The 21,127-nt window shown below is 40.8% G+C and overlaps 2 protein-coding genes across 3 annotated transcripts in view; one reads left to right on the top strand and one right to left on the bottom strand.

Annotated features, from left to right (window-relative positions):
• The window catches only part of LOC134554879 (L-threonine ammonia-lyase-like), a 42,097-nt gene extending 35,516 nt beyond the window's left edge, over positions 1–6,581 (bottom strand). Inside the window, exon 1 of one of the 2 annotated variants that reach the window (XM_063405947.1) lies at positions 4,570–6,581. The gene's annotated coding sequence lies outside the window, so the exon portion shown is untranslated. Of the gene's footprint in view, positions 1–2,812; positions 3,441–4,569 lie in introns of those variants that run through there. The other variant, XM_063405946.1, reaches the window with a different exon arrangement.
• A 1,908-nt stretch (positions 6,582–8,489) lies between these two features.
• On the top strand, positions 8,490–21,002 carry PLAC9 (placenta associated 9). Its single transcript, XM_063405944.1, has 4 exons — positions 8,490–8,650; positions 18,560–18,657; positions 19,576–19,696; positions 20,820–21,002. The coding sequence occupies exons 1-4, from the start codon at positions 8,518–8,520 to the stop codon at positions 20,828–20,830; spliced, it is 363 nt and encodes a 120-aa protein (XP_063262014.1). The 5' UTR covers positions 8,490–8,517; the 3' UTR covers positions 20,831–21,002.
• Positions 21,003–21,127: the final 125 nt, after the last annotated feature.

Below are 21,127 nucleotides of genomic sequence, written 5' to 3'. Positions count from 1 at the left end.
GCACTGAGAAACATGGCTATGGCCATTGTAAATAAGGACTTTATTGAATTACAGGACTTGAAAGATTGTTTTGAAGAGTTTGCCAAGCTTTTCCCCACACTAAATAAAATTAATAACATTTCCAGCCTCAGTGAGAACAGCATGGGTGGGAAGTGATAGTCTATCCAAAGCAGAGAATTTACAGAATTTGATCACTTGCAGAAGGAAAGAGGGTGGAGACAGACCGCAGCTAAGCCAAGAAAAACAATAAAAGTTTCTCAGAGAATAGCAACTCAGAAAACCAAAATGATAATTGAGGATTATGCAACATATTGATGCAAATGTGGTGGTAAACCACTGAATCACTATGGGTAAAGAAATACAGACAACTCATAAAGAATTTCCAACTAAAAAAAAAAAAAAAAAAAAAAAAAAAAAGGAAACAAAAAAAAATAATAGGAACTAAAAACCTTCATATTTCCTTCTAATTAAAGACACTACTTTAACTCCCATTTCAGATTCTTCATAAATCAATATTCATAGAGCAGACTGGAGTTTCAGCCCCTGGTGTTTATAGTTTTACTTGTTTATATTTATCAGATAGCAGCTGACCCACAGCAGTAAAATGTCAGGTTCCCATTTGCTATCTTTAGGGATCTCAGAGAAGGCTGACAAGGTAGATTGAAATCAGTGGAAACAGAAGAAGCTTCCTCAAGCTATATTTCACAGAGCCTGAAAGAAAGGGCAGGCATCAATTCAAAGAACACATTTGCTGGAGCAAGAGGCAACAGGGAAGCCTGGATGTGCTTTATCTAAAGTTATGGGACAGACTGCATCTGTTTATGTGGGACAGACTGTATCTGCTCCATGTAAACATTTTGCAGAAAGGATGAGATATTTCTCAAGGCAAAGAGACAAAAGTTTACATTAGAGTCCAAAAATTATCTCCTCAAAATAGTATCTATATCCATGAGAGGTCTAATACTTAGATGCTGAACTAATTGTATCAAATGAGGGAAAACTGGCAGCACAAAGCTTGTGCCTTGCTGTTACAACAAAAAAATTACACATTCTCTTCTGAGACTGAGACTAAATAACTGATAAGAACCAGCAAAATATTTTGTGCTGCTATTTGGGATATTTAAGTGTAACGTCCTGCTTATCTCACTTTCAAGTGGTAGGATAACATTTCTAATACATGCAGAGGCAGCAGATTAGCATTGCAGATGCATGAAAGTACCCAGCAGTCTATTCTAAGCCACCTCACAAAATTATATTCATGAACAAAGACTATATCCCATTGTCTTAGAATAACATGACATCCCCTGTGTTGTCGCTGGCTCCAGGGGGGTTTGTCCATGTGGGTCTCAAGCACTGCTCATGCACTTGTGTTCACACAGAGTGGATGTGCACTGGCTGCAGCCCACACAGGGAATCGCTCAAAATCCACATTTGATTGTCTGTGCAGAGAACAGCAACTGTGAGCAGCAGCTTCACTTCTGCTTTTCTAGACACTTTAGACATCACAGTGGCACCATATAATTTCAAATATAATTTCAAAGTACTACTGCAATAATTTCTTTTCACTAGCGGAGATCACCAGGCATTCAAATGGCAAGTGAACGTGACCTGAAACACAATTAATTTGGGGGGTTTTTAACAGACTTAACTCCCAAAGGGATTCTGATTTGCCACAGCCTGTACATAACTAGTACACGATGCTTTCAGAGGCTGAAAAGGCCTTCGAAGGTGTTTGACCGAGCAGCAGAGAGGAGCGGATGGTGGTTTCTGCTGAAGCAAATCAGCGCTTGCCGGGGTGCCCCACGCCAGCGTCCCCAGCATGGCACGGGCTGAGCTCCGCTTCCGCAGCAGCCTCAGCAAGGTCAGGTACGGAACAGTCGGGGGCTGTTCCTGTGTCCGAGCGCTCATTGAGCCAAATCCTCCTCCCTCCGTCCCGCTGTGTCTAATTAAAGCGCTGAACTCTGGGTGCAGTTCAGGCCGTGCCGGGATCAGCTCACCGGGCTGTGCCCGGCGCTGCTGCGGGAGGAGCGAGCAGAAGAAGCCGCCGGAGCCGAAGATGGGGCAGGAGACGGAGCGGCCCCCGGGTAAGCTGTGGCCAGAAATAGGTCACCTCAGTGTCACCCGTGAGCTCCCCGCTGCCGGGGGACACTCACACGTATTCGCCAGCCTCTCCCCACGCCCCCGCCCCTCTGCCGGGCTGCTCCCCTCGCCTCGCCTCCGCTGCTCCCACGCTCTCCTTCCAACAATCCCAGCAACGCTGTGCAATCCAGTCCCTCCCAGTGGTCCCAGCAGAACTCTGTGCACCCTGGACTGCTAGAATTTCTTCTAAATTCAAACTATAGGCTTTTGCCCCATCAGCTTCTCCTAATTCACTTTTAATCATAGAGATTACTTCAGAATTATTTATAGCATCCTGATGATTCAATATGCTCCTGTCCTCACTTTTGATGCTTCTTATTCCTCAGACACATGCAATGAGCCCCCCATTTCCCTTGACTTTATCCTCTAATCTTGTATTTCCTTTTTTCTCAGCGTTAATGAGAAAAGACATTAGACAGTCACCATTGTGAAAGTCATCCCTTCATTACTGTGTAGATGGCAAAAAGCAGTACTCAAAAAGATAAAAACAGGTAGCACTTACAGAAATAAAAATTACAGAATGACAGAATAATATCTGCATTAAGACAGAATACTTCTGTTATCCTTACAAAGAGTTCCAGTGGTGGGTCTGAATTAAAGAACATTTGGGACAGATAATCTAAAGCGTTTTACTGCAGCTGGACAGAATACTGGAACAGATCTTTTAACTTACTTTGAGCCAACTGGTCTCTTAAGGCAAGGAAGGATGTCCTAAAATCTGACATTGGAAACAGCAGCCATGCTATCCTGATATCCCACAGGGATGCTGCTTCAGGGATAATTCTTGCTCCTACTTCCTTGCATCCTAACAATAACTAAACTATGCAGACAGATAAACAAACTAATAACAAGTGTAGCCACCATCAGGCTCCTTTCTAAACACACATGGAACCAATTGCACTTTGTAACAAAGTCATTAGAAAAAAATTTTAGAAAAAGGGTGGAGGACAATAGTCGAGTTCACATCTGTTTTCCAACAATTGGAGTTAATGTCCTGCCTCTAGAGTCTGTGGAGTGTGCTAATCTGTTCATTTGTTCATATGCTCACAATGTGTTTCATGCCTTGGATCAGCTTTAATAGAAAATTTTTCATGGGCTCTTCTCGTCCTTCTCATGGTTATACTATTTCCTTACGGCAACTACCACAAATTCTCCTATTGAATAGTGGCATTATGCAAGTATTTAAGTTGCCCTTTAATGCAGTTTTTCAGCTGGAATTAAAGAGGTAAGAAGCCAGTACCATACAGTAATAACTAGCTGTACTGTTGGGGAATCTGGTTGGACAGGATCCATCATGTGATTAACTACACAGGCAGCAGGATGAAAAAAAATCATACACATTCTTGTTCACTCTCTGCCTGGAAACATGTATTGGAAGCATGTTTGAAGAAAAATTGTAGCTGAAGACGTAAGGGATCTGTAATAACAAAGGAACTACTATCATCCTGCTACAGTATTGTATATTCACTCACACAGCATTTTAAAAGGAATTTTAATCAGGGATTTTTACTGCATTGGCTTTAAAATTATACACATACTGTAAATCTTTAGAGAAATGGCAGTGGAGTGATTAGCTTGGCTTCTCTCTCTGGCAAGTCATTCTTCCCCTTGCTAGTCTCCATGACCTTGTGGTAATTAAGAGGAAAGGAGACCACGCTGAGTAGCAAACAAAAATGGGATTTATTTCCAGTTGTTTCTCTGTTTTGTTAGGTATCTCCACTAACATGGCAAACATTACCTGTATTCAAAGGCTTCACACACAGGGCTGATGCCTTCCCCAATGGAGAAAGGTACACAGCTGTTAAGTAACAGACCTTTGCTATACTGCTGTTTGTCATGACCCATGCTCAGCAAGGTGCTACTCAACACATGAGTAACTTCTCAGATATTAGCAGGTCCTTCATGGAATGAAATTGTGGCTTCAGTTGTAAGTAATTATCTCATTTAATTGGTGTGGTTTGCAATACCAATCTGCTAAAGACACTAGGTGAGTAATTCTAATTTGGGAATAATCAAGTACTTCCCCCATATTATTTTCCCTGAATATTATCCACCACAGACTCACAGATCTATTTCTCATTTTTATGTGACGCAAATGGGTACACGTAAAGTTACAACAGCAAAGGGCCACAACCTTCTGCAATAGAAAATACAGCAAATATCAGATCACCATGAGTGCAGTACAAGACTGGAAGTCAAGAGTCTATTCCTGAATCACTAATTTTGCTGGGAATATAATTAATCCAACTTTCTAAGGACAAAGTTTTCTTTTCACTAAAATGGGTGGACACACTGCATATCACATTTCACAGCATTCCTGAGGCATGGCCAGGCTTCAAAAATGCATGAAATCTGTCAAATGAAAGGACATAACAACTAGTTAAAATACAAACCAAACAACATAATTCACTAATATTCCATGTGACCCACCTTTTCCTTCAGCTTTCTGGTTCAGTTTCCCTGCGGATCATTGCTCAGGAAGCTGAAGCCACAGACTGAAAACAGCCTGAAGCCATGGGATGCTTACCTAATGCTGGCAAACAGAATCCAGCCTAATGTGCTGGCACCAAGATGACACCAGAGAGTCAATTCCTGTAGCTGACTCACCGCTGGCTTTAGGCATAGCACAAAATGTATTGTTGTGAAGAAGGCTGGATCAGAGTTGTCTGCTCCATGACACACACACTTGTTAACTTCTCCAGGGAGGGCAGAGACAGAGCTGATCTTCACAGTGCTTCACACTATGAGCCATGTGATACGGGTTTTTAACTGCATCACAGGTTATGCCTCTATGACAATAGCAGCAGAACTTGACACTTTTCAATGTCCCCTGCAAATGGAGAAAATAAACACGAGTACAAGTTGCTATACAACAGACCAGAGAGGGGCTTGCACTGGCACAGAACATGAAGGTGATCACTCATTCAAGGCTGCAGCCGTAAGACCTGTAAATGTGACTCCAGCAGAGGCTGCCCCATGAACAACAGAGGCATGGAGGCTCCATGGAGACTGCCAGGGCTGTGTGCTCAGAATCACTGCTATCCAAAGCTTTAAATGGCACTGTCTACCTCATTCTAAGGAAATCACCACTGCAAGAGGCCCTTCATCTGTCCACCAAACAGAAGTACTGTTGTAGAGCAGATTTGTGCTTCCCTGAGAGGCAGCCCAAAAGCTGCATACCCGCTCTGCACAAATCAGCCTCTCCAGGTAATTTTATTCTGCTTCTGCATGTGTTCAACAACTGTTCAAAGCCAGCAGTCAGAAACCAAATGAATTAGGAGAGTGAAAGTGACCTCTTCCAAATGGATCATGTAACAAGTCTCAATTTACATTAGGTATTCAACAGCCTCCAAGTAGCAAGAACTTCTGGTCATGAGCAGCTGGACAGAAGTTAAGGCTGTGACGAGAGCCTAAGGTACCTCCAGAGTCTCTAATGGAGACAAATCTCTCAGGGAGAGCAGTCTCTGCAGGTAGGCAGATTACACAGACCTTGCACTGATTTCATCATCCAGCAGTGCTAAATCCAGAGAGGTGATTACACTCTTTCATTTCCATCTCTTCAGGGTAAGGCACTTTCCTCTCCCTTCAAGGATTGGTTTTCTACCATATTTTTGTCTCCTGAAGTAATCTCCACTTCATTTTCTCTGTGTTTCACATAAAGTCCTGTTTTTCCCAAGGGTTTGCTCAACTATGTCCTTTGTCAGCCCATACTCTAGGATTTCATGCCCAATAAAACTGTTTTTTTTCACATAGCACATATGTTCTCTGTCAACATATACCCTTTATTTAGTCCATTCTTTCTCCCTGTGCACCCTGCAGTTATTTATTGCTTTTGGTAGGCATTTAACTAATCCAAGAAAGAGATACAGAAAGACTGTACCAAAAACAAACAAAAAAAGCACCTCCCAAAATAGATTTAATCCTTATATCTGCTCTCCCTTTCACCAGTCTGCCTGCTGGCATAAATTCACATCCCTGTTCACTGGTATGCTTTTTTTGGCTGCCAGTATCTTGGGAACATCTCAACAGCTGGATTTCGTGCAAACCTACATTCATATGATCTCATTGTGTTCTCATATATGGCCATTTCCAAGATGAATGTACTAAAGAGTGCTTTCTCTGATGGTAATCAGTTACTGACTAACTTCTCAGAACACAAATATGTTTGCATCATATTCTTTCTTCTGCTCTCACGTCTTCTGTCTTGTGAAAAATCCACTTCACAATTTAACGGGTATTGTCACATCCCCAGATTTTTTGTACTTTAATTGCCAGTTGTCTTACCTTGCAGCTTCCTTCTGAGTATTTAAAAATTACAAAAGCAATCTGAGGTAATTAACCAAGATGACCAAAAATCTCAGGACAGGTAGTCCTACTGAAAAGCAGAATCCCATTTGCCAGAAATATTCCTTCTGGCTACATTTCCCTGCAGTGGAAAAAACTACTCTCTGATTACAGAAACAACCCCTGGAGGATAATACTAGAGAAAATCCACACTATTTTGTTTAGTTCTCCATGGCTATCAGACAAGCACCTCACTATAGTTAAACATAACACAGTATGCAAAAATATGCAGCAAGTGCCTTGGAGGGACTGAACTGTTCCAGGAGCCTGAGAGCAATTCAGGAGGAAACTCAAGGAAATGTGCTATCAAGGGGGTGAGTGGCCTCAGCAAAGGTGGTCTGGAATGGAAATTGCCATATTTTTTACAGTGTGTTGAAAGGAAAATCGTTTCCCTTCAAATGGATATCCATTGCTTTTTAGTGTGTGGCATAGAGGATGGCAGAGAGAGCTCACAGAAATCTTCCATGAACAGGCTCCCTTTGCAATACAGAGAATGCATTGTGTGATTCTGCTTAAAAAAGGACAGATGCAAAGGACAAACACCTTCAGAAAACAGTAGCCAATTACTCATAAATCTTCTGCTCCCCAGTCTCCTGTCTTCAAAGCACAGACAACACACAGATAACGCCTCACTTCAGGAATCACAGCCTACCACATCAGCATCTCATATTGAAACACAGTGTAAAACTGAGGGAGACTCACTGTTACCTTCTGCAGGTCCCCTCTCAGGACTTGTTAATAAGAAAATCAGGATTTATGTATGTTTTCAGCAGGCACAATCGAATTTATTCTCAAAACCAGAATTCATAAGAATTGCAGTATGCTACATAGTGATTCAAGCCAAAACACCCAGAAAAACACTGCCACTCCAATTTTCATAGCTAATTTAATTTTTTATTTCATAAAAATGTTGACTTATTCAAACCAACCCTGCAGGTTTAATAAACACTGAGGCTGTTCTATGCCTCATCAACAGAATCTCTGTTGCTGAGGCTGTTTTGCCTTGCAACTGAGCTTACAATCTAGCTAGTTATGGAAGTCACTGAGGATGATTATAATTTGAACTCTAAGATAGCATCTCGACGGGATAATTTTCAGATATTCAAATAACTTGATTTTTTTGACTGCTAAGGGAGTAGTAAAGACCAAGGAAATCTTTGGGGGCGTTATTTTCAGTGGTTAAAACACTGTCTATCCTGAACAATGGCATTTAAGATTAAGGCCTCTCATTTTTTCTTGCAATAGTTTGAAAAAAGATAACTCAAATGAATATGAGGAGCAATACCAGGAAGGAGATACCTTAAGTATTTTAACACCAGCCTAGAGGGGTCAAAGACTGATGCTTATCAGTCAACACCCAGGAACCTGCAGGACAAACAATTTTCAACTAAGATCCTGCTAAAAATCACACACTTTGCCAGGCTACCATGAGTAGTGCTATTTTTGCACGTGATGTTACCAAGCCCAACCACTTTTAAAACCCTGCCAAACTGAGAAGAGCTCAGATGGCTCCTCAGGAGATCCTATGATACTGTCCAAACACAAAGCACCACAGACAGTTGTCACCTGCCACACATTGCACTGCCCAAGGAAGATGTTTCTGCACTCCTCAAGAAAAAGAGTATATAATGGTAAAAGCCCTGTAATCTCACAAGATCTAAAGATACCATGTTTTCCAATGCTCCTGTTTTGCCTGCCCCAAATGAAATTCTGCAGGGAAAGAAACATCCAGCATCCCTTCCTCCTCCTTTCTCCCTTCCTTTCCTTGCCTCACTTGCTGTATTTACAGGATCCAAGGCTTCTCATCGCATTCCATTGTAATCTGTGTAAATAAATACAAGCATAAAAAAAAACCTTTGTGGAGCCTGGGCCGCTTCCAGCTTGCCTGGTTAGCTGGGCTGTGCATGGAGCTGGAAGGGTGTTTTTTAAAGGGAGGGAAGCAGAACAGAACAGCTTAAGAATCTTGGCTCAGGCTGGGCATATTTCCGCCTAACTCTGGCTAAAGCTCAGCACGAAGGGCTGGACCAGGAGTCGATGGGAAGGGGAGGGAGGGCGGGAGGCTGCGGGGCTCTCCAGCACAGCCACGGCAGAGCCCGGACAGCTGAAACCATGCTCTTCCTCTGGGCGCTGGCATTTGTTCTAGTGCTGCAGGAGCAAGATCCTTCAGGTAAGTGACTCTGAACTTGCAAAGCAAAAAATATACCTTAATCTTATTGTGGTCAAAGCCTTTGCATGGAGTAGGAGGGGAAGGCAAATTATTGCTTAATTTCTCTATGGATTTTATGTGAAGGTGACACACGTATATGTCAAAATTCTGTGGGCATATTGGTTTTAGGAGGTAGAACTCAATTTTTGTGACATTAAAGTCTATCCTGTAGGCATATTGCTTCAGTAGAGATTTTTTACTTCTTGCAGGAGATAGTATCACTCTGCCTTCAGAAATTTAGAACCACATTGAGGTGCTGCAGACAGTGCTCTGAATTTCCATAATTACTGTTCTGGCAGCCATATTAATATCACACTAATCCACTTGGAAATGAGATTGAAGTCAAGGTGATTAGAGAAAGACTCTCCTTTACTCAAAGCCCTCTTTTTAAATTTCCTGGTGACAGCATCACAATTTTATTTCTTCTGCTTTGTATTACTTATTCCTGAGATTTTGAGTTGCATAATGACTTCTCCAAAAGCCTTGTGAGAACAAAGTATAAACAGAGAAGATCTGATGTGCCTGCATCTGAATTCTACTTTCATTACAGAGAGATTAGCACTGAATAACCTGTAATCACATTGTAGTGTGACTGAGAGCTATTCAGTTTGGCTAGTTCAAGGGTTTACAGTCCCTGTGTAACCACAAACCTGGCTTCCCAGCCTGTTTGTACTACATCTTTTCTGCTAGCTGAGGCCCAGCTTTATTTTCCCTCTGGTCCTACTTTCTTGACAACACAATAGGTGTATTTCATGGCAGGGTAGTAAGATCCTATTACCTTCAAAACATTTCTTGGAAAACTGTTAGCCCCTTCTCTCCCCAATTTCTAGCCACTCTTCCTTGCCCTGACTCCCTCCTACTTAACTGGCTTTGTGATGTTTATCTCAGTGATGAACTGAAATATCAATGCAGCAGCAAGAGCACTCTAACTTGTTTTCACTCCACAAGAATTCATTATCTTCTTGTGAGTTTTGCAAGCTTCACCAAAATAAATGTGAAATTAATGAAAATAAAAAGGCTTTATATGTATTTCCATAAAAGTATGGTTTTAACTTCGAGTCATTAGCAAACTCAGATAAAATCCATTAAATTAAGACAGCACTTCAATAACTGCAGTGGAGACTAGCCCCAGTATCATACCAAGTGGCAGCTACTCAGTCAGCAAACCATGTTTATGGTGTACATCCTGCAAAATGAGAAATTTTGTGTCTGTCACAGCCAGAAGAGCACCCTGCCTGTCTGAAGGCTTAAAAAAGCCATCTCCATTTCCCCCCTGATACCCTTGAGCTGGAGAACATAACTTTTGATTCTCTTGCAGATCTCTCCATCCTAACTCCCACAGGTTCCTCTTAAAAATTATCCAGCCAAACTAGAATTTAGGTTTTAATTCAACCATTAATATAAACAATCTCACATCCCAAGGGCTCAGCTTCCAAATCATTCAGGAGGAGTGGCTGGCATGTGAGCCCTTCTGGATGCAACCACGTGCTCCTGCCACAGTTCATAGTGCTTTGCTGCCGGTGCTGGGTGAATTTGTGGGGTGTGCTCAAATGCAGCGCAAAATGTAGCCTGGAGCACAATACCTGCCCCATTTACACGTGTTTCCCTTCTGACAAAAACAGCCAGGCGACTCGTTCTGAGGGGTGTGGCACCCCAACAGCACAGATTTTGCTCTGTATTTATGTGTGGCAGAGAGGTGACCTGGAGCTCCTGGGTAAACAAGGACCTGCCCCCCACACGACCATTGGGGAGCACACGGAACACCCGGAGCTCTACCAGGGACGGCTTCCAGAGGAGGCACTGCTGCTCCACACTGTGGCCGGATTTGCTTTCAAACAGCAGAGCTTGCATTCGGCTTTAACTACAAGTTAAAGTAAACTAAGTGTATCAATGCTTTTCTTCATTCACCTAACATTTTTTGAATTTTCAAAATCTTTTGAATCCTCTGATATTCACATGCAATAGCAAAGCTGGGAAGATCTATAAGCTAGACCATTAATTGTAAATTGGAAAAAAAATCCTTTCAGAACAGCCAGATTCTGCCCCAAATCGACCATTTGCATTATTACAAAGGAGCATTTTTCCTCTAGATTAAACAACTGCATTGTAGAATTAAAGCCACAGTAAAAATTTATGATAGATATCCTATTTTAGATCAGACTTGGACTCATATTTTTCTACTAATAAATTAATAATGGTTGAACCTATACTCCATGTTATAGGTATTTTCTGTCCTCATAGAAACCTATCAGCATTATTGTCTCAATGCAAGGATTATTCTTTGCAGAACCCACTTCTGAGCTCCAGCAAGGAAGGGGAAGTAAAGCTTGTGGCAACAAAGCATACCCAGAAATAAGAGTTAATATCATGAGGCATCTGGAGATCAGGATTCAGTACAGAAATCAGCCTTTCATAAGGAGATTTTATATATCCAAAAAGCCCCATGTTTTCTTATGTTTAGTTAAAAGGGATTTAAGTTCTGTGGACTTTCTAACCTCCAAGTGCAAAGCAAAAGCTAATATCAAACTCTCCCCAAAAATCAGGATGTTAGAAATACAGGACTGCTGTTGTTCATCTGCAGGATGTGGTTTTATTCATAAACACAGCTGATCTGCTCTGCTTGAAGCAGGTGTAAGTCCTGGGCCTGACTGTCAGGATCTACTATGTATGTATGTACATACATTCATATGTGTGTATCTCCCTTTCTCTCACTTTTTTACTTCCTGAGTTGTTGCAGAATGCATGAACTGTGTGCCAAGAGAAAATATATCTTCAAGAAAGTTCTTATATTTGTTCTGATATAGAAAACCCCTAAAATTGTATTCTTTCATTGTACTTATTTCTTTCTACTACTATGACTTAGACGTATGAAAACTGAACAATCACAGAGCTGACTAATCAGTCACAGACTCATCTCACCCACTCCCCATGACCATAGTTTCTATTGCTAAACACAGACCAAAAGTCATGTCCTCAGAAAACTGAGAAATTCTTTATTCCCCTGATACCAGTGGTTATCCTCAAATTGATGGTGGTGTCCATTATTTATGTATCTCACATCCTCCACTTTCAAGCCAGCCTTAAGCTCACTAATTCTGCACAGCTTGGATTCTTTATATATACTAAGACACAACTCCTCTTCTTCCTAAACAGCATCCCCTTCTCTACACATGTCCTATACAGCTTCTAGCTATAATCCTCCTAACAGTTAGCCTTAGTTTCCATAGCAAAGATATATTCACACAAAAATAAATACATATTAAAGGCAAACCTTTCTGCAGCCCAAAGCATCATTGTAAGATACAGCATGAATTAGAGTAACATACCTGCTAATTATGTAGCTTGTGTCTCTTATCAGTTCAATTTGCTGTAGTCATTTTCCATATTCTCTAGCTGCTTGTTCAGAAGACCAGCATGCTGCAAACACGCTCCAAGTCAACAGTTCCCTCACAGGAACAGTTAATTACTATCCTTCCTTCTTTGAATGAAAATACACAAAACTTAAGTGCTTCTTACAATCACAAATATGGTTGAATAGCAGAAAAAGGAAAGTAGTTTTTCAAGTAGCAATTTTGCTTCTGGCACACAGCCATGGCAGGGGCCCAGATTTTTCTGTGCCTTAAAAAAACCCCACTCCCTGGAAGCATGAACTGTCCCTGGCCTTGTGCACTCCCTCTCAGTCTCCACTGCTAGGCAAGTGAGAGATGGATCCCCTTATGAAATGAGAATTGCATGGGTCACAATAGCAAAAGGTCCCTGTAAATGAAGTAGTTTTACACAGAAATACATGCCATCTAGTCAGGAACAATTTCTATGGAGTCCCATTTCTGGGTTTGCACATTTCACAAGCACGAGGGATGTGTGGTTGGACCAGAACACACTGACACAATGTCCCACACACAGGTGGAGGGGACAGAGTAGGCAGAGAGGTGAGAACTCATGGGTTGGTGCCTCACCCACCTTTGTTAATAGATTTCACATGGGATTCTCCCTTTGCTCCTTCTCTTTCAGGTGAAAAAGAATTAAAACACGTACAATCTTAACTGAGGTAGGATCTGAAGGAATATTCATAGTAGTGTATTCTACACCTGGATAAATAGAGTATGAACCAGGTCAGCAATTTTGGAACTTGACTTTCTGATACTCTGATTTAGCTTCTAAAATTAATCTTAAAGATAACTAATTTCATGGAAAAAATGATCTTCAGGATGTTTCCCTTATCAGAGGATCATAAATCTTGAATATCAGAGAAATCCCTTGCATTTTGTATCATATTTGAAACCTTTCCAAGACTTGACATTTAGGCAGCAGTTGAAGTATTCAGTGAATGTATAGATTACAGATTAATTCCTAATCAGGCATTAAAAACTTTCTATGTACCTTCTTGAAATAAAAACAAACAAAAAACAAACACAAACAAACCCACCCCCCCAAAAAAACAAAACAAAAACCAAACCACCAACCAAACAAAACCCAAAAACAAACCAATAAAAACCAATCTTCCCACATTTCCTAAATTTCAGATCTTCCTATACTGTCTATTTACTATAGACAATACTGTCTATTTATTATACCTCTATACTCTCTGTTTACTGTCTAATACACAATGCCTGCTTTCCATCTCCCACTTTGGATAGATCATATTTACCCTGTATGAAATTCGCCTTGTCATTCTGCCATAAAAGCTAAAGCCTAGTAAAGGTGTGTGTACATTTAAACATTTACATGTATATGTATATTTTACATGTATATGTATACATTTGCATGTAAATATAAGCAAACCCATACAGTTGCTGCCAGTGTGAAGCATATGGCAGTGTCTAAGTTTCTAAGGAATTGTATATATTTATTATAATTCCTGCAGTCTTTATTGAAACTACTAAAGGTAAGAATTCCCTTATCTTTAAGAAATCATAGACTAAACTTTAAAAAAGTGATTCAGAGGTGTCTAAAACACAGCTAAGCATTAGTGTATTATGGATTACAGGCAGAAAGATGCTCTATGTCCAGTTAAAGATATGATTCTGAGTGGCTAAGAACTTGAAGGGAATCTGTGCCCTAAAAAGCATTTTCAATACAACACTTGCTATCCAAAACAATTATTTTTGATGTCCTAACAATAAAATTTGATATGACTTGAGTTATTTATCACTTAAAATGAATTATATTGTGTATTAAAATGAATTATTATTATTATATTATATTAAATGAATATTTATCAGCTTAAAATGAATTTGGGCATACTGGTGATAATGAAACTGGAAGTGACACAGAAAGTTAATTCAATACTTCCATATGTAAGGATGCCAATTAAGAGCTGACATTACTGTAAATTAACTCTGATGCCTTGAAAAACAGCCCCCAAAATTAAATATGAGTATGTGTGTTTTAGCTTAACATAATCTATGATGTGAAAGCACTAGTACTGATTGTTATTAGTATCAGTTCAGGTTCAAAGCAATTGAATCTTTCCTGAATTCAGCTGCAAGTTACCTTCATCAGTCACTTCTGAAAACGATGTGATTTCTTGAGCATTGTTACAAGCAAATTTCAAAGTGGAATCCAGCACTTTTATTTAGAGAAAAAATAATTTAAGCAAGGATCAGCAAATCCATTCAGAAGTCTGCTGCATTCCTCCCAAAGTGGTTAGTGGATTCATCATTTGAACTTGATCCTGCAGTTCCAGATCCAGCTTTCTCCTGTTGGAACATAAATCATTACTACTGCCATTCCTTTTCTCATCAAAGGCTACCTGGCCACCTTATGCTATATGCTCTAGAAATAAAATGATGCTACTAAACCTAAGGCAGTGCAAACAAAACCACACAGCACAGCATGTTCTCTTGGAGAGTCAGACGTGTTCTCCTTTATTCCCCTTGCTCTATCACATGTTTTCAGGCTTCCTCATTTGCCATCTGGTTCCTGTTTCAATCTCCCATGTCTTTCACTTGGTTTGTGGCCTGCTTTTTTCACCCCTCCTGCCCTACTGAGCACAAACAAGAGCTTGCAGTCAACTTTCAAAACCACACTGATCCCAGCATGAGGCAAAAGAATTTTACAGGTTTTGAGCTATGAGGAACATTGTGGTCACTCACCTTGACCTTCTCTGTAATGCAGACCAAAGAACCCAACCCAGCAATTTCTAGATCAAGCCTGTAACTTCATTTGGACCAGCAATGTATCATTAGGAAGGCTACTTTAAAATACTTACAGATCTGTGTGGTCACACACTTCTGTTCTGGCAGTCCCGGTAACCACAGAAAATGACAGCAGAGAGGCAGCTGCTCGGGTTTATTCTGATGCTTACCATCAGCAACTACTTGGATGATCAAAATGAACCATCTAACAGCACCTGGATAGAAAGAACCCTGACAGTCCTAGAAGGGAACTTCATCAGGGAGCACAGAGAAACAAGATCTTGCAGGTTGGGGGAACATATCAAATGTGCAGGAGGCAGAAGATCTTAACTGAGGGATATTCTTAATCTAAGGCCTCTGCTCTTAACCTGTTTAGTAAGGCTATTTTGATTCTTACTTCATTGCTGTTTCTGTCACTTGCTGTAAGATCAAATTTTGTACAGTCAGGCTGACCATGAAACATACACCTTACTCTTCATTGTGCTACTTCTTTCAAACTTAGAGCATGTTCTTCTACTAAACAGATCCTTATTAACGACCAGTTCAGAGATGTTGCATTTCCCTGCTGGTGTCTGACTGCATCACAGCCCAGAGTGATTAGAAATACCCAGATTTATGGGCACCATCAGTGTTGCACAGAGGACTTAATCAGAGGAAACAAGGCATGAGTCATTTTTTTTTATCTTGAACAGGAGAGTTCTGGTTCTTGATGGGAAATAACCACCCTATATATCAAGTAGAATGGATTTCAAGAATTTAACTAAACATCTCACTTACAAGAAACATCAGGTGGAAATTTGCAGATGAGACATTAACTGAAATGGTAATGTTCTCTCTGCCCTATTGAAATGTTACAAGTGTCTGCACGAAACAATCTATTAAGTTTCAAATGAGATTTAAGACATTGAAATATGCCTCCTACACACTTGCCTAAGTTGTCAAAAGTTGCAAACACCCACACATTTTAAATATGTAATTTATATGGCATACAAAGGACACTTTACTTCTATAAGTGGTTAGCTTTAAAACTTACTACCAAAGTTGTCTGTATTTATGCATGTGCTTTGAAACACAGACAAGTAAAAATTCCAACTTACATTTAAAAAAAATGTTTCTTCAGTAATTTCAGAAAGCAAGTACCTGGAAGTACCCTGAAAGGTCCTTAGTCTTTTGCTTACATAGTTTGCAGCCTTCCACTCCTCACCTCCTTTACACTGTTATTATTACATGAAGTAGAGATGCTGCTGGAGTAAGGTCAGTGCCAAAGGGAGATTGTGTCCCTCTCTTTAACCAGTTGCAATAAAGAAGGGCAGTGCTCATGAGCAACATTCCATGTGCTCTCTTTGAGCACATGGAAATTACTGCTTTGGCTGAATTGCCTGACCATAGTGACCCAGATATGTGCCGTATTTACAAGGGACCGGATGTGTCCTGTGAACAGCCCATCCAGAGATAAAGCTGTGGCTTAAGAGCTAAAGCCAGACAACAGAATAACAATGAGTGTTTGGGGCAGCCAAAGCCTCAAGCCAGGACTCAGAAAAAAGAAGAAATCTACACTGACAAAGCACTGGCTGCCCAGCAAGCAGCAGCTGAAATAGCCTGTTCTGGCATGGTGGTGAAGGGGCAATTGCAGGAGCCTGAGCAGCTCTGTTCTGGTGTGAAAGTCACTAAGAACACATGGACACACAGGTCCTGAGAGTGTTTGTCCTAGCTCAGCCCTCTCACAGCTCTGTACTGTGAGTTCTACAACTAGACACGCTTTTGCTTATACTAACCCTTAGCCTTGCTAACATCAGCTGTCAGATGCTTCCTGGGACACTTGGGCTTGGCCTGTCAAATGCTTTAGGCACTGCACTAATTCTATGGTTCTGAGTGATATCTTACAGCCCTGTCAACGAGGACGAGACAGTTTGTCCTCCTTCAGTCTGCCCATTACAGCTGGTAACGCAGCAATGTGCTTTGGGTGGTGGAAAGCTGTCTCGCCCCGTGTCAGGAGAGGAACCCACCACCCCAAGGAACCAAGAGCTGCTGAGTCCTGTGTCTCATAGCAACCCCTTTACCTCGTTCTCTAGATGCACACAAAGCTGTGCAGTGCTTTGCTAAGCTCATAGTAAGATGTAAAAACCTTACATTGGCTTTACATACCTATCACGGTATGTGTACTTGTGCTTTGAACGAATGTCAGTCATCCATTGTATCTAACCTCCCACCTATGAACACCTGCCTAGAGAATCAGCCAGCACAATTTCAGTATCTCCACACACTGCTCCAGTCATGATGGAAAAAAAACATGTAAAGAAGCAAAATTTTTGAGAAATAGCATGGATCACTTGACCACTAAGACAGTAACAACACTCAAACCGCCACCACTAGCAGCAAAGAAGGAACAAAGGGCAACTGCAAAGCAGCTGGTGTTGAAACACCTGCTGTATTTCAGCACTCTCCTGTAAACAGGTAGACGAAGTCTTTGGGATTCTGTCCTCACAGCACCACCTTCTGGTGGCTACACTAAAAAACCCCACCAAATCTCTACCAAACCCGTTTCTAAATAATGCCCAGTAAGTCAGGTCACATTGTAATCCCTCCTCCTCCCTCCAATTTCCAAGGATGCCATTCCAACTCAAAGTATCTCTCTCATTCCTCCCAAACTGCAATGATCCTTACTGACACGTGTTTGCCATCACTTGATGCCTACTCCAGAAATCTTGGCACAGGCTTGAGACGAAGCACTGCAGCAGTTCCAAACCACTGCTCTGGCACAGCAGTACTGAAGACAGAATTAGCTACTGCTCTTTTATGTCTTACTGTTCATTATATCACGAGCTCAGTTTTGTCTTTGTTACAATCAAACAATGACAATATTACAACCAAACAATGAATTATTGCTGCTTTCTCATTACCATAGCTGCTTCAAGCATCAAATGAGCAAAACCTAATTTTACATGCAGGAAGATAGGTTATCACTTTAGCATAGTTTAAAATATTCCCCTACAGTCCTCTGCACACATGTGAAAATTTAAACGTTAGTGAATGCTGTCCAGAGATTATGAAAAGGAAATTGGCTCCACTAAAGCATGGATACCAGCAGCTACTGACCTTTCATGGAGCACAGCCAGCAGAATGAAAAGTTCAAAGAGCAAGAGCTCATGAGTACCGAGAGGTAAACACAGATAATAGACAGAGATACGTGACTTTGTATATAGCACCATATACGAGTCAACAAATGGGCAGGTTTTGTTTTCCTTCCCAGTGCAAAGTCAGGCTGTCAGGGCTCAGAGGAATCATCAGCCATCATCAGCATCCATTTGGAAAGTGAACAAGCTTAGCTGCTCTTCAAAGCTTTACTGTACCAGCTGCTTCTGAAGAAAGTCTATGAGGATTTGCTGTGCAAGGCAGATCTTCCCAACAGTTGGGTTTTACTTAAGAGAGAGAGTTACAGCCTATAAACTTACCCTACACAGGAAGAAAAAAATAGATTATGTTAAACAAACACACATATAAACAAAACAAACACCTGTGGCAAGAGAAAACATGTCGTTTCAACCAACATGATGTGTGCAGGCAAGGAGACATTCACAGCACTGGGGCACAGCTGTAGTTATTGGAAAAGAAGTTCAATTCCTATATTTGGCTCATAAGCAACGCTGTGTAGCATGCAAAATACAATTTCAGAAATCAGAAATGCAAGGACTGCTATTAACCCTCTGCTATTTAACTGTGTCTGTATTCCCAGCTGCTGCAGATCCTGTCAGTATGGTGCCTGGAAGTCTGGAAGGAGGAAGCTGGTGTAATGAACATATGCTCCACGAACGCTTAGATATTATTGAAGAGGTAAGAGGGATTGTGCTGGCTCCTGAACCTTACCAGAGCTTTGCCCTCTCAAGAAGGATGTTTCTAGACAGCGTCCCTTCTTGACTTTATTCTAGTCAAGGTTGGACTAGTTTTTTCAGATGTCATAGTTTATAACTATCCATAAAGCCATTATCACCAGAAATATATCATCTTGATGAATTAAAAAAAAATATCAACAATTTATTATATACAGCCTTTTCCAGAATGTTTATGCCTTTAACCAAAAAATCTCAGAATTGGTATTTGTAAAGTTTCACACTGGCTTATGGATAGATGAGAGTCCTGCAGATAACTCCAAGACTGACTCCAAGACACTCCAGAGGAGTGTCTGCTCACCCCTGCTAACACTTAAGAGTTAAATGAGCTCTATGACTGGGATTCTAGGAGAGCTGCAAAGTGGGATTTCTTTTCTCCTGCTGTCCTAAGCACTCACAAGATACCTGCTAACTCTTCTCAGCTGGGTAGTTCCCAAACTCCACCCTGTGGTTCTCAAATGACAACAATATCTCTCTTCTGCTGGAGTCTCAGCCCTCCTCTTTCCACTCCACCAGCTCCTCTCATCGACCATGCAGATTCTTTTATTGCATATAATAAATTGCATTTCTCACAGAAATGAGAAAGAATTAAAAACAAACTAACGCGAAGCTCCAAGAAGTGAAATTCTTTATACAGCAGTGCTGTAACAACTCTTGCAAAACCAAGTGCTAATACTTGGTGCCACTAGAGGCCAGCAGAACACAAGAAATGTTCAAACCTGCAATGCGCAATACAGGCTAAATTAGCTGTTGGCATTACAGGACATGAGGTTTGCATTTCCGCAAACACATCTGGTGCAATTCCTTCCATCTGACCCTTTGACTACCCTCTTTCTGCATTTGTCTCCCTTGTTTCCATTAGAAAGTAATAAAAACAGTGGAGCACCTAGAATCAGAAGTCAAATCGCTCCTCAGCATCATCAGTGAGACAACACTGAACATCCCCACCGTTCCAGCAACTCCACTTATAGACATTCTTGACGGTCAGTATAACCTAAGTTGAAAAGAAGGGATACATATGTTATTATTAAAAATACCATATTTTCTCTTTTATGATGTGAACTAATTCCTTCCTTCAGCTCAGGACAGCTAAGGCCTCAGAACTGGGGGCCTCAGGACCCCAGTTCTGGGTCCAGTTTGCAAAATTAGATTTTAACAACCACTAAAGAAAAGACTGGGAGAAAAGATGGCAACTCACCTTAGAACAGCAGGACAGATGAAGTTATCTCAAGGTCACTTTCAGATTTAAGATTCTCCAATTCTTTACCATTATGTGTGACAAAATAAGGGAGGGCAACAAATTTTTTGGAGGTATTCCCACTTTGATATTCTAAATACAACTTTGACACATAAGCCCCTTACACAAAACATGCTCCTGGATAAACATTTTTGGAATAAATTAAACCACAACAAAAATTAGTTGGGTAAGACCACCTATTCTACTCACTTCCTTATAATGCTCTAACCTCTTCATCCTCTGCCTAAATATCAATAGTGAGTGCATTTAAGGTGAGACACTCTCGGTGGAAAATAAACCACTTATGGACAGTTATAAGCATCCACAGATACATTTATGAAGTCAGTTTTGTCAGTGCTGAGCTGTTTGTTCATTTAAGGTAACTGTACCTGGGCACACTGCAATGCACTTACATGATGGAAGTGAGCTCGAAGCAGACAGCAGCAGAGTTTACGCTGGGTTCTGGTTCTTGCAGTTGGCTATGTGAATCTGGTCACCATGACTGATAATGTCCTCACCAACTTTATTATCCATTGAAGTTTACAGCTCCCTGTGAGGGGCAGTTAACAGGTTAACAATTAAGTTACTCCCCTGCAATGGAAGGGGGTATCCTAGTAAAAGTATTGCACTGAATTTAAAACAGAAATTAGCACATTTGCAGCAAATTTATAGCAAGTACTACTCGGATCTTGCATCAGTTGCCAAACTGCTCAAGAATTACAGATTGGACCTTCCTTGTATGCTTTTGTGAATCAGTGACCATTCCCCACTTCCAAGTAGCAAGATTCATGTTTTAAATGAGATTTACCCACAAAGATTGATCCTGATCTCATAACCAAAAATAATTACATCATTTCTTCTTTATATAGATACCAGCTGAGCACTGTGAAGACAGAAGACAGCTGAATGTAACAGTGCAGTTGTCATAAACAGTTGCCCTTCTGACCATTTAATAAGCTTGTGTTTCCAGAATTCGTGCAGGGTGAACAACCCTCAGCTGTAGTTTGTCTTCTGTGTTGCTATGCTCTATAATAAAAAGGTGTTTGCTTTCAGACACTGTTTCAAAGTTTGCATTCTACCTATTTCAGGAGCCCTACTTCATCAAAACTGCCTTTCAAATACAGCATTGTCAGTAAGAAAATAAGATCAGGTGTTGTTCAGGACTAAAGCACAGCTT

The sequence above is a fragment of the Prinia subflava genome, chromosome 9, assembly GCF_021018805.1.
Source record: "Prinia subflava isolate CZ2003 ecotype Zambia chromosome 9, Cam_Psub_1.2, whole genome shotgun sequence".
NCBI classification, from domain to species: domain Eukaryota; kingdom Metazoa; phylum Chordata; class Aves; order Passeriformes; family Cisticolidae; genus Prinia; species Prinia subflava.
This window is presented reverse-complemented; position numbering and strand designations above follow the sequence as displayed.